The sequence below is a fragment of the Salvelinus fontinalis genome, chromosome 16, assembly GCF_029448725.1.
Source record: "Salvelinus fontinalis isolate EN_2023a chromosome 16, ASM2944872v1, whole genome shotgun sequence".
NCBI lineage: Eukaryota > Metazoa > Chordata > Actinopteri > Salmoniformes > Salmonidae > Salvelinus > Salvelinus fontinalis.
Window position 1 is genome coordinate 24175483 of NC_074680.1, and position 12076 is coordinate 24187558.

General features: G+C 45.1%; 1 protein-coding gene across 1 annotated transcript in view; it reads left to right on the forward strand.

Moving 5' to 3' along the window:
- Positions 1 to 12076, forward strand: part of LOC129812837 (dnaJ homolog subfamily C member 17-like) — a 52661-nt gene that overhangs the window by 15203 nt on the left and 25382 nt on the right. The window contains exons 7-10 of the mRNA XM_055864751.1: positions 404 to 453; positions 2763 to 2840; positions 5031 to 5111; positions 5698 to 5835. Coding sequence (XP_055720726.1) covers positions 404 to 453; positions 2763 to 2840; positions 5031 to 5111; positions 5698 to 5835 — 347 coding nt within the window. The remainder of the gene's footprint in view (positions 1 to 403; positions 454 to 2762; positions 2841 to 5030; positions 5112 to 5697; positions 5836 to 12076) is intronic.

The window sequence follows — 12076 nt, forward strand, 5'->3', positions numbered from 1 at the left end:
TTGCGGCTACACACTAAGTCATGCAGGGTCAGCATGTCTTCACCAAGACCCTCTCTGCTCGCATGCTATTGGGCCTCTGCGGTGAGGCCTTCCTGGAACAATGCCCTGTTATGGCTCCAGAGGTGCCCGGCGGGTCAGCCGGCTTGGGACCAGTACAGTACGGTGGGGAGGATGAACAACCAAAGGCTGATCATGTATGACCTGCGGTGATGTGAGACAAGCGGTCCTGTCCGTCTCCCAACGACGGGACAACACTTTCTTGACCACTGTGACAGAGCCCTCCCCAACCAACTGCACTTCTCATTTGTCTCTTTAACATTTTTTTTGTCTGTCTGAATAAATAATAGTTTCTTTGTCTTTCTCTGTGTCTCTCCCTTTCCCTCGCTCTCTCGCTCTCTCGCAGATTCAGCTGTTGGAAGGCATTCCAAGAGCAACGTGACCCCCAAATTAAAAGTAAGTTATAATATTGCTTTTAGTCGGCATTGGAAGAGGGGTCAGCGTTTTAGGGTTGAGATTTTTGAAGAAGGAATGGGGGAGGAGAGGGAGAAGAGTCTCCGTACTGGTGTCCTTTTGAGGAATCTTTGACGGGAGTTAAACCATGGCCAGAACCTCCAAGGTATTTCATTAGTAAGGGGTTTATGATGGAAACCAAGACATTTGGGATATAGTAGAGAGCACATACGCGCTTGGGGAGGAGTGTATGTGCCCTGTTCCTGTCTGTTCCTCTCTGTAGTCCATCGTCAGGAGAGCTATAACGACGTAAATAGAGGGTTATTATATTTCCTTTGGAAACCACTCAATCCACTTCTATTAAAGGACACGGGGGATGTTAGCTAATGTCTTTATATATTTCATCTTGTTAAAACGTCTGATACCCATCAAGAGCGGTGTATCCCCTAAAGAATCAGGTTGTATTAGGAAAACAAACATCAGGGTTGAGGGCTGAGTCTTGCTACGGTATTAAACATATCATATTCACGTACTGTACATGTGAATATTATTCCATGCATTGCTCTAAGGGGCAGTTGTATCTGATAGTTGGTAACACGCAAGAAGTCAATATCAAAGTCAGTCAGATTTTGCAGTATTGTTAGATGTAAATTAATGATGTCTGTATAATTTTTATATTACAACATTCAATCCGTATTGTTCCTGGCCCTATAGCGTTGTTCTTTCCTTCAGTATTCTAATACAACAGGCTCAATTTTGGGTATCTTATCAGTCCTTCATCTTTCAATCTGACAGAAATTGAATCATTTTGTTGATGTTATTTCGGTGTAGAATATATTCCAAAACTACTGGGGGACATTGACCCTTACATTTCTAATAGTCCTCATTGATTTCAACAGTGCTATTTGGAAGTTCATCATAAACCATTGTTGTCCTCCCCACTGTGGCAGATTCTTTGACAGACTGTTATTTTTCGTGTGAGGGTATTTGTTTTTGTTCTAAAATATTTTGTTATTTGCGGCTTCCAAGCGTGCGTATCAAATGTACCAGAGCAGTTGGGAACTGCCAGGGAACTCCAATCTCTTTAGAGTTGTTTAGACTGCCAGCAACATATACCACAGCAATGTGCTGGAGCAGTCTGAAATTTGGGTATCACCCAAGATCGGCTCCGCCTTGTTAGAAGATTAATGGGATACAAGGTTATCGTTGGGTAGAGGAGAACTGCCTTGGAAGGAGAAAGCACATTTTCAAAATAATTGTTTGAAAAAGAATGGTGTGTAGAAAGGGCAATTCCCAGAAAGGCTCCCTCTGACAGTGAACAGAGTGTTGGTCTGGACCTAGTCTGGCCGCTTGCCTTTGATAATTCTGCTCCAGGTAGTTAGCGAGATAGTCTTGACCCTGCAGTGTTATGAATGGAATTAGCCTGTTACATAACATCTTACTCAGAGAGCTAAGCACTGGGAAGAAGAAGCATTTGCAACTGAAATGATGTACAGTTCAGATAGGTTTATGTACAGTAAATTGAGTCAACTTTTAGCTGTCAGCCAACATTATAGAGATCATGGCTTCATTACATTGTATTTGCTAATAATGTCCAGAGCTAACAAGGGCTTTTCTCAGAATAACTCTCACATATTTCTGTGTGAATGAGTGACCCTCATGTTAGATACATGCCACACATATATACTTCTCTGGATCCATCTGTTTTGCATTAGGTGCTCATTAAAAGGCCTGGTGATGTGTGTTGTGTTGTGGCTAGCAGCAGGTGAGTCAATGTGCTGTCTCCGGTCCAGGGCCCAGTAAGCCCTGTGTTAATTTCAGCCCTCTCGAAGGCACGTAAAGCTGAATGGAAATTGACTGCAGGTCTCCCAGGTGGTGGTGGGTATGCTCCAAGACCTGAACAATGTCCCCCTGGAGCGCCACTCTGCTCCTTGGCCTGGTGCAGAGGCTATTTCCTGCTTAATCTACGCATGTCATTAGAACGTGACAGTGTGTTCTTGCCACACTCTTCTCTCAGCTAGGCTGGAACTCCATTACTCCAATATCTGCTGGTTAGACAGATACTGAGGAAATGAAACTTCAGTGCGGATGTGTTCACATGGGTTCAACAAGTTTTGTGACATTCATGAATTCTCTCCGGTGATCCATAACCAGCTGCTCCGTAACCCAAGACTGGCAGGGTTGAAACACTTTAGTACAGGCCCTATGTTCCTCCAGGACCCAAGAGGATTAAGTAAGTTAGTTCCATAACCAAAGATGGGTTATTTGTCTTTCTGTTTTTCTCTCCTAACTCTTTATTTTTCTCTTTTCAGTTAAAGTGGAAGTGTAGTAAAGAGGATGACACTAACGGGGGCTACTCTCAAGACTTCATTTTTAGCCTTCTATCAAAGGTGGGTGCCCTGAACGTGAATCACCAGATACCACCGCATGGCTGAGATTCCAAAGGCCACCAGCTTTAAGTTGGCACACAGTTATTACGAAAAGCAACAGTTTCTCACACCTGCATCTTTTGGAGAGAGCTGTGACTTATACCGTATGTCTCATGTCAGATGTTCCAATTTGAATGTGTAATGTAGCAGAAGAGACACTGGTTATATAATCATACTTGTAGAATATTTATTTGAGGGCTTGTCCCCTGCTGTATCACAGACCTGTATCTCACCCCAGCTCTCCTGTAATGAGACCTGCCTGGTGCCCAGCTGACGTTTGAGCTCTGCATGACATCAGTGTTATAGATGGTTTATTTTCCACTTTATACAAGCCCCATTTAAGTTTAGTAGCAGTGAAAGTGCTGGGGGCAATGCAGTGCCCTCTTAAAGTGGTGCACGCCATTGTTAGTGCCCCTGTTACTGGGCAGGTTTAGCAGTGCCAGGGGAGTCGCTAGGAAATGTGCTTTTCTCATGCAACCGTGTACCACCTCGAACTGCACCCAGCTAAGGGGCATTTTGGTGGGGCTTAGGTTGGGCAGGAATGAGGATAGGGAAAGTGTCACTGACGTCAAAAGCTCGAAAAAAGGTTGAACTTTCAATTTCTCCTCCGCACGCAATCAGTCAGGCGTGGGAGACTGGGTCAAAGGATTGTGGGGAAACAAATGTTGCTTTTTCTTAAATAAAGGGAGTGAAATTTAAAAAACAACTTGATGCTATTTGATATGGCAAGCTGCTCTCATGAGTGGCAGGTAATGCTTGAGTAGGAGCAGCCGCCCATGTGTGGGAATGGGGACTGTGTGTGTGTTGGACTCACACAACCTTACGTCTACTCTGGAGGGAAACACATTTGGAGTTATGAAATAGGGGTCTACAGAGACTCCTGTTTGTCACTTGGCATGCTGTGGAGTGTCCTCAGTGTCCATTAGCATCCCAGGCCTGTCCTTTTCCCAGAGATACAGATTCCTGGGAATGGGATTCTTAGAGGCTTTCTTGCTGGGACTGTGCTCTTTAGGAGTGGGCTTAGTGAAAGAAGCCCTGTATTTCAGGTGACATACTGTATCAGCCATCGGCCTTCTCTCTGCTGCAGGCCTTTACCAAGAGGAGCCCAGCTTCCATCAGCCAAGAGCCTCTCTGTAATTATCAGTGCAGCTGAGAGGGATCAGCTTTTACTGCAGTCAGAGACCCAGTCCAAGTCCTGTCTCCACTCTCCAGCTCCTCTGTGTGTGTGTGTGTGTGTGTGTGTGTGTGTGTGTGTGTGTCAGTGGTTGACCCAGGCTGAACTCCTCCTACCCTGTACTCCCCTGTCTCTGACTTGTTCTGGCAGGCAGCTGGACAAAGGCCACAGCTAATTTCAGCTCATACCAGAACATGATGTTTTATTGAGTTTTCTCACCACATATAGAGCAGGCTAACTGAAGAAGTAAAAGTAGCAGTTTATGAGGAAGTGTCCCAGTTGATTGTATTCAAAATGTTACTGAGGTTAACGTTTTTCTGTAAATGAATAATAAAACAGATACATTAGGGTAGGGTTCATGTCATTTTAGAGCCACATTTAGGGATAATGTGATGTTTCTCATTCTCTCGAACAAAATGTGTCCCTCCCACTCTCTCTCAAGGGCCAAATCACAGTATATCCCCCCCTTTGTTTTTCCACTGCTGTTGCTTGCTGTTTATTATCTATGCATAGTCAGTCACTTTACCCCTACCTACATGTACAAATTACCTCGACTAACCTGTACCCCCGCACATTGACTCGGTACCGTTACCCCCTGTAGATAGCCTCATTATTGTTACTTTAGTTTATTTTGTAAATATTTTCTTATCTCTATTTTCTTAACTGCACTTGGTTAAGGGCTTGTCAGTAAGCATTTCACAGTAAGGTCTACACCTGTTGTATTCAGCGCATGTGACAACTTTTGATTTGATAGTTCATTTGTAACTTAAACTCAGCAATTAAAAATGCATAATCTAATGTTGCCATTGGAGGTGGCGTTCTGTTGTGATACACTGTAGAATTTAAGGTTTTACAGTCCCGGCCAGTCATCTATTGTTTTTATAGCTGATTTTTAAATTATTCAAATTTTGTGTGATCTACTTTCAGAAAACATTGTGTACTAACTCTCTCCGTCTCTGTTTCTCTATCTCTTTCAGTATGGCGACGTTTTAAATGTTCTCATATCAAGTAAGAAGCGAGGAAGTGCTGTGGTAGAATTTGAAACCGTCAAAGCAGCTGTAAGTATTTGGTTCAGAAATTATACACTCATTTAATCTCATCTCATATTGAAAAGTCCCTGAAATAAATCAATACCCACCAGCTTATTGTTTTTTTGTACTATTTGGTTTGCACTGAGCACTATGCGTCTCACCAACTTCCCAGCCCAAGGCCCCACATGATGACATTTTGATGAGTCTCTCTGGTAGTTGACAGAACAGAGGAGTGTTCTGATGGGAACCAGGAAAACAGGACGGCTGAGCCGCCTCATTGTTCAGGCCGTCTGAGTCCTCTGCCCCTTTGTTGTCGCGTGCTGTTTTGTTGTGGGCTCTGGTGTGCCGTGTGGTTCCCCTCAACAGAACATATCTGCTGTCCCCTGGGGAGCCAGACTCGGGGCCTGTGGTCTCCGTCTCTCTGTCTGGAGATCTCAGGGTCCCTGCGCTGGTTGGGGTATCCAAAGTTCACATGTGTGTTTCAAATACACAACACAAATCCCCACACAAACTTGATGGAACTGAAAGGAGTAGAGAGGTTGATGCTCCATAAGTGGTGCTGGGGCAGGTCATGTCACACTGGGTCTACCGTTACTCTGTTGTTTCTCTCCAGGAACTGGCATGTAAGAACGAGAGTGGCCTTACAGCAAACCCACTGAAGATCTCGTGGCTTGAGGGACGTCCTGAAGTCATCACCCCAGTGGTGTCGCAGGTTCAGCAAACAACTGGACAGTACTTCCCACCTATACAGGTATGTAACCAGGGGCAACCTTCACCACGAGCAGGGCAACCTCTCCCCAATGTGCTTAGTCCTAATTCTCCTTCTCTCGAGTCAACGATAAAGTAAGCCGTATGTTACCAAATACCCCCCCCCAAATGTATGTGGCTTCCAATAAAAATAAAATTTCTTAAAACGATCCCGCCAAAGACAGGTATGTAAACGTCTACAGTTTTATCTTCATATCAGCGGGCAAGTATTGCCCAGGCACTTGTGCTCTGGCTCAGGGTTTGGTTAAATGGGCTTAAGTTTGTCTGGCTTGGAGAAGCAGTGTGTTGTCCTGGCACTGGCCTGTTCCCCAGCACATGGCCCGCCTCTCATTAAGGGCTGACCCACCAGGGAGACCCATGGAATGCCTCGCTCCTTCAGAACCACACAGTAACTCGACCTGACCAGCGTGTCGTAATAGCAGGCTGGCACAAGAGGTTGACTACCTCTTTCTCTCTCTACCCAGAGTGGTGCCCAGCCCAGCAGTCCGTCTTTTTGCTAACCTCCTGGTCGGCTTTCATCTCACACACACGCACGCGCACGTGCACGCGCACACGCACACGCACACGCACACACGCAGGCAGGCACTGGCACTTTGGAGGCCTTTGCCAGTCAGAAATGTTGCAGCACAGTTGGAAAATGTAGGTGGAGGATGAAGGTGATCTGAGTCAGTTTGAGGAGTACAGGAAGTTTCAGCTCCTCTCTTGTCATGAGCTAGACATGACTCGGTCTGTTTCAATGTCCATAATCACCATTACTTAGTTTCAGTGCTGTGGTCGTTTAGGCCTAATGATGTTAACATTGACTTTGTTTATAAAGAGATTTTCCATACATTTCCTTTAAGCTGTGCTGTATTTGTGTTTGGGTCTGCATGGTTTGGGACCAGTAGACTATACCTCCCCAGAGCTGCTGATAAACTGTGTTTCACCTCTCAATCCACCACAGCACAGCGACTCGGGCCTCTTGTCAGGCCCCTCGTCCGGGTTAGCACGGCACGCAGGGTTCACAGCCTGGCCCGCGCACTTGGATTTGTCAGAGTAGTATGTTATTATGGTAACCGGTTTCGTCTTACGCATATCCGACGCAGATTGCTTCATCTCTCGCAGAGCTTTTCAGGGCAGAGAACGAAAACATGATTATGGTAGTGTAATTTCCCCATTAGCCTTCAGTGAGAACGCTCCTCACTAAAGAGGCCAACATGACATAATGGGATCCAGTGAATATTAGTAATGTTGTCCCATCTGGCCCTGGTCACTGGAGACTGGGGAGAACCATGGAGGTCCTGAGGAGTCTGTCTGGGTTCCAGAACACTACATCTCTTCCTCTGCCTCCTCTCTTTATTTCTCATCCTCTCTTTCTCTGTCTCTCTTTCTTTCTCTCCCTATCGCTCCCCCCTCACTCGCCCTCTTCTTTTCCCTCTTTCTCCCTTCCTCGCTCCCTCTCCTTCACGGTGATAGTTGCGATCACAGAGGATCAGCTGTGCTGATACCTGCTTTTTAACCTCAGCAGTCCAGCCCCATCACAGCAGGGAGCCCAGGGACGCTCACGCATGATTTCGCACTCTGCTCCACTCCGTTTAATAAGAGAATCTGCTTACACTGTTCTGGAACCTGCTGCTACACTGGTCTGGGACCTGCTGCTGCACATGGCCCCCCCCAAGTCACCAGAGGCCCCTGGGGGCCTCTAGTATCACACTGGACTGTAGCAAAGTTTGACAGACAGAGCCTGAAGTGATGCTCCCTGTTGTACTGCTGTGCTGAGTGATTCTCTAAGCCTGTGAATGATACAAGGCTCTCTGTAAGACATGTGTTGGGTCAGGCATTTCACCAGGAGGGGACACCATGCAGAAACAATACTGTAGGGCCGGTGGTCCATTCAGTATGTTGTTCTTAACATAAATGATCAAGCACGGTAAGGAACAGAGGCCCTGTCCCGGCCAGGCCATAGTGCAGAGATTGCTCCCCATGCTCCTTACTAGTTCAAATCCCTTGTATTGGGATAGGATTTAGTTTCACCTGCTGGGTGTGCTATGTTTTGTATCACTGCCCTGTGCCATAATTACATTTGTATTTATTTATTTAACCTTTTATTTAACTAGGCAAGTCAGTTAAGAACAAATTCTTATTTACAATGATGGCCTACTTGTAAAGCCCCCCCCGGCCAAACCCTACCCTAGCACGGATGATGCTGGGTTATTTGTGCGCCACCCTGTGGGACTCCCGATCACGGCCGGTTGTGATACAGCTCGGGATCAAACCCGGGAAGCGTAGTGGTGCAGTGCCTTAGACCGCTGCGCCACTCAGGATAATACATTCTCATAGTGAGAGGTTGTGAAATGAGTAGGTTTATGAAATATATGTACAGTAAATCATTCTGTGGTATAGTGCTGTTTTTTTAACTGTCAGCTTTCTTCTCTCGGTCTCTGTTGGCGTTTTGATGTAAAGTTTTATTGAATGGCAGTGTGATGTACACAGCTACGTGGATTACGTAGATCGAAACAAAGAATGAACTATACTGTAACTACATGGATGTAATGCCAGGGACAACTGTGGGATGTGTGTTAATGGTGGTTTGCATGACAATGGAAAGTATTACGGAGGTAAATTAAGTGTTAGAGCTGTCCTCCAGAACTCCTCACATCTGTTGTCAGACTACAGGGATTCACACAGTGTCCATATGATTCATAGTTCAGCCCTTACCTCCCAGAGTCTTTGGAGTTTGATGTCTACATTCAACCATCTGTATCCTATTCCCTATCAGAAGGACTTGTAGCATAATCATGCATTTTTTTAAGTCATTGTGTCCCCAATTTAGAACAATAGTTTAGCATATTGTATTTTTAGAAGGTTTAGTCTGATAAAGCGTTATCTCAGTGCTTGATACAACTCTGTTTATTTAATTTTCGAGGAATCTTCGACTTGGAGCCTGTCACGACATGAACCAGATCTAGCGTGTCATCTATTCTGGGATGGTTTTTCCATCATATCAGAACGGCTAGCTTCCTTCTGCTGAATAAAGTGCAGGCTCACCTAAAATAGCCCTGCGTCTGTCTGGGCCCTGGTATGCTGAGTGTAGTCTTGCTGCAGCTGGCTGTAGTGCTGGGCTCTTTCCGGACGGAGATAACAACTTCTAGTATTCTGACTTCCTGGAAGAGGCCGTTTAGAGATCAAAAGGACTAGTGTAACAGATTGGTTAATTTACATCTGTTGCCAGCTGTTATCAGCATGAATTCATTTAACTGAGTTTTAGCTTGGACAGGGAATAGAGAAGGAGGTGGCGAGAGAACTATCTCAATGAGATCTGGGAGCACTGGAAACCCCTGCATTCTTCTTCATGGGACAGTTAAAAAGAGGCATGGGAGAGGGGCATGTTTCTACGTTGCTGACTCAGTGTTTTTCCTCTGGACTAAAGTTGCGCACTGTAGCACATTGCATGTGAACTTGATTAAATCTCTTGCTTGTTTTAATCACTGGATGTTGAACTTTTGAGATCTTTGATGGTTTTGTCTTCATCCTAATGTCTTACGATGCCCAAGTGTATCATGGATATCATGTGAAGCAGTGGTATTGTGTTGCCTTGGACCTAATTGATCTTTAAATGGGGGTGAATCGGTAGCTCTGTTGTGTGTCCTGACACTATGCAGTTTCTGAAACGGTCCCCCACGCTGCGTACCCCAGTGAAGCATGTTGCATATTTTCAGTAGCATTAGGTTGCACTGCCAGATGCAATTTCAACAGGAGTAGGAATGTATCAGTCGGCAAAAACAATATTTCCCCCTGAAAAAATGTGCAGAATAAAAATAAATAAAATCCACTGTCTTTTGGAAGATGACAGGCTTTCGTTGTGTTCTGTATGATGGCAAGTTTGGAATTTGGGGGGAAAGTGGTTCCAGATGGGATGGGGTACCTCAGTTTAAACTGTTTGGTCAGCGATGCACAGCGCCAACGTAATGTGTCTTCCAATTACAGACTCTTTCTTCTCACATCAGCCGTGTGAGTTTGGGCGTTTTGTTGAGAATACCTTTGAATCCTCGTGCGGAGAAGCCCATTGCAGACGATGGGGTTGTCGTACGGTCTTTAGACGTTCTGTTTGTGTCTGATTACTATGGTATGATGGAGGAAGAAGACAGTATGCACACTGTCCCAGAGGCGTGTTATACCATGGCGGAGAGTCTGGGTAAGTGGCCATGTAGATCTGGGCACCAGGTTTGCTCATTCTTCTCCTGAGCAAATTATATCAAAGTCCTTAACCTAGAAAGCCAAGATGTGACATTTAGCCTAATAAGGCCCAGGTAAACAGTCACAGTTAACATTCATTATGAATGGATTGCTTTTTCTGTTGATCCAGGATAAGGAGAATAAAGGTTGACTTCGTCAAGCCACACCTTAAGCTATTCAGTAACCTCTCTATGATGTAGGTGTGATCCGCACTGTTCATCATAGCAATTCAGTGCTTCCCTCTAGTTCCAGTTTTATATAATAGCAGTAACTTTCAAAGTAAACCCGTCTGAATGAATGAATGGATGGTTCAGTTGGCTTGGAATGTCTGTCTAATTTGTGTTTGACATGAACTAGCTACCTCTAGTTGTCTCATGTAATGTAAGGTGTAATTCCTCTTCAAACACTAAGTGTAAAGTGAGACAGACAGGGCTTTAATGGCAGCTGCTATGGCAGCTCATCACTGTTAGAAAACCAAACATCTCTGTCAGTCCATCAAAGTGTCTAAACAGTATTATACAAGCCATCTAAAATGTTGATGCGAGCAATTCCAAACCACTGGTCTTCCACACAGTTAAGTTACAGTACACACTGGTCTAACAGTCTTACACAATGTGTTATTATTCTCATAAAACATACACTGAAAGCCATAACAATTGGTTTTCCTGAAAGATGCATGGAACGGATATAAAGTACAGATGTACCCACAAACATCAGTGCCTCCATTGGATTGTTAACATGCAAACACTGTTTAACTGCCTGCCAGCAGCAGGACACTCATGGCTAGTGAAGTTCTCTGTAGCGCCTCAGGGACCCCTGGAATGTGACTGCTTTTGGCTTTGCCCCACTGCTTTCCTTTCCTGACAACCCCCTGCTGTGGTGCTGGCTGTGGCTCTCTCCCAGCTTCCCTGGCAGGTGGGTGAGTGGGCCCAGGACTGGGGGTGGTGAGGGGTGCGTCAAGCCCTGTTGGTTCAGCAGGTATTGTTTAAACTCTCATCAGGAGCCTTGCTGGTAATGGATGGCTCTGGTCCCCAGCCTCCTTGGCCCTAACAGCACATGTGGAAGTATCACATTACCCCTCGCCACTTTCCCCTCTCGTGCCACTCATCAGAGCTAGGGACTCTGATTTACAGCTAAGAAAACAGTGCTGGGGTTTTGGGGCTCGGACCTGCGGCCTGGCTGAGGTTGCAGCCCGCCAACCCTCGGCTTTATTAGAAGCAGAGCTAAGTGTTTGTTTTCACTGTGTTGTTGGGAAAGAGAGACGGGGCTGCCTTCGTGCACCTTCGGGTGGGGCCTCTGAGATGCGTGCGGAGGAGAGATTGCCCTCCCCACACAACGGAATGGCAAGGATGCCAATACGTCACAGCTTCAGGACCTTGAAAACTAAGCCTTCGTTCTTTTTTATTTCTTTAACATTACACTCTAAAGTCTAACATTAGTCTTATCAAGAGATCCGAAGAAAGGAACTGGCTTTTAAACTGAGAAAGGACAAAAAGCAGCCATCTGAAGATGCCTACTTTACTTTTTTAACAGATTAAAGGTCCAATGCAGCTGTTTTTATCTCAATATCAAATCATTTCTTAGTAACAATTAAGTACCTTACTGTTATTTGTTTTACATTAAAATGGTCAAAAAGAAACAAAAAGCAAGAATTTTGCTTGGGCTGTCTGGGAGTGGTCTGAGTGGGAAGAGGAAAACTAGCTGTTATTGGCAGAAAGGTTTGGAACTATTTCTTATTGGTCTATTAACTAATTTACCACTTGGTGATGTCCCCAGGCATGCCCAAACTCCATCCAACCAAAACAGGTTGAAATTTCAGGCCCAGTGAATGCACTGGGCCTTTTAAGATAAGGTGCTAAATTACTAACTAAACTATGTAACATTTTATCTAACGCTGCAACAGGTAATGCTAGAAGAACATGAACTTTGCCCCATAGAGTGGTTGAGAGGAGAGGGAAGAATTCCAACGTTAACCCTTAAACATCAATAGACACTCATTCTGACTTCTA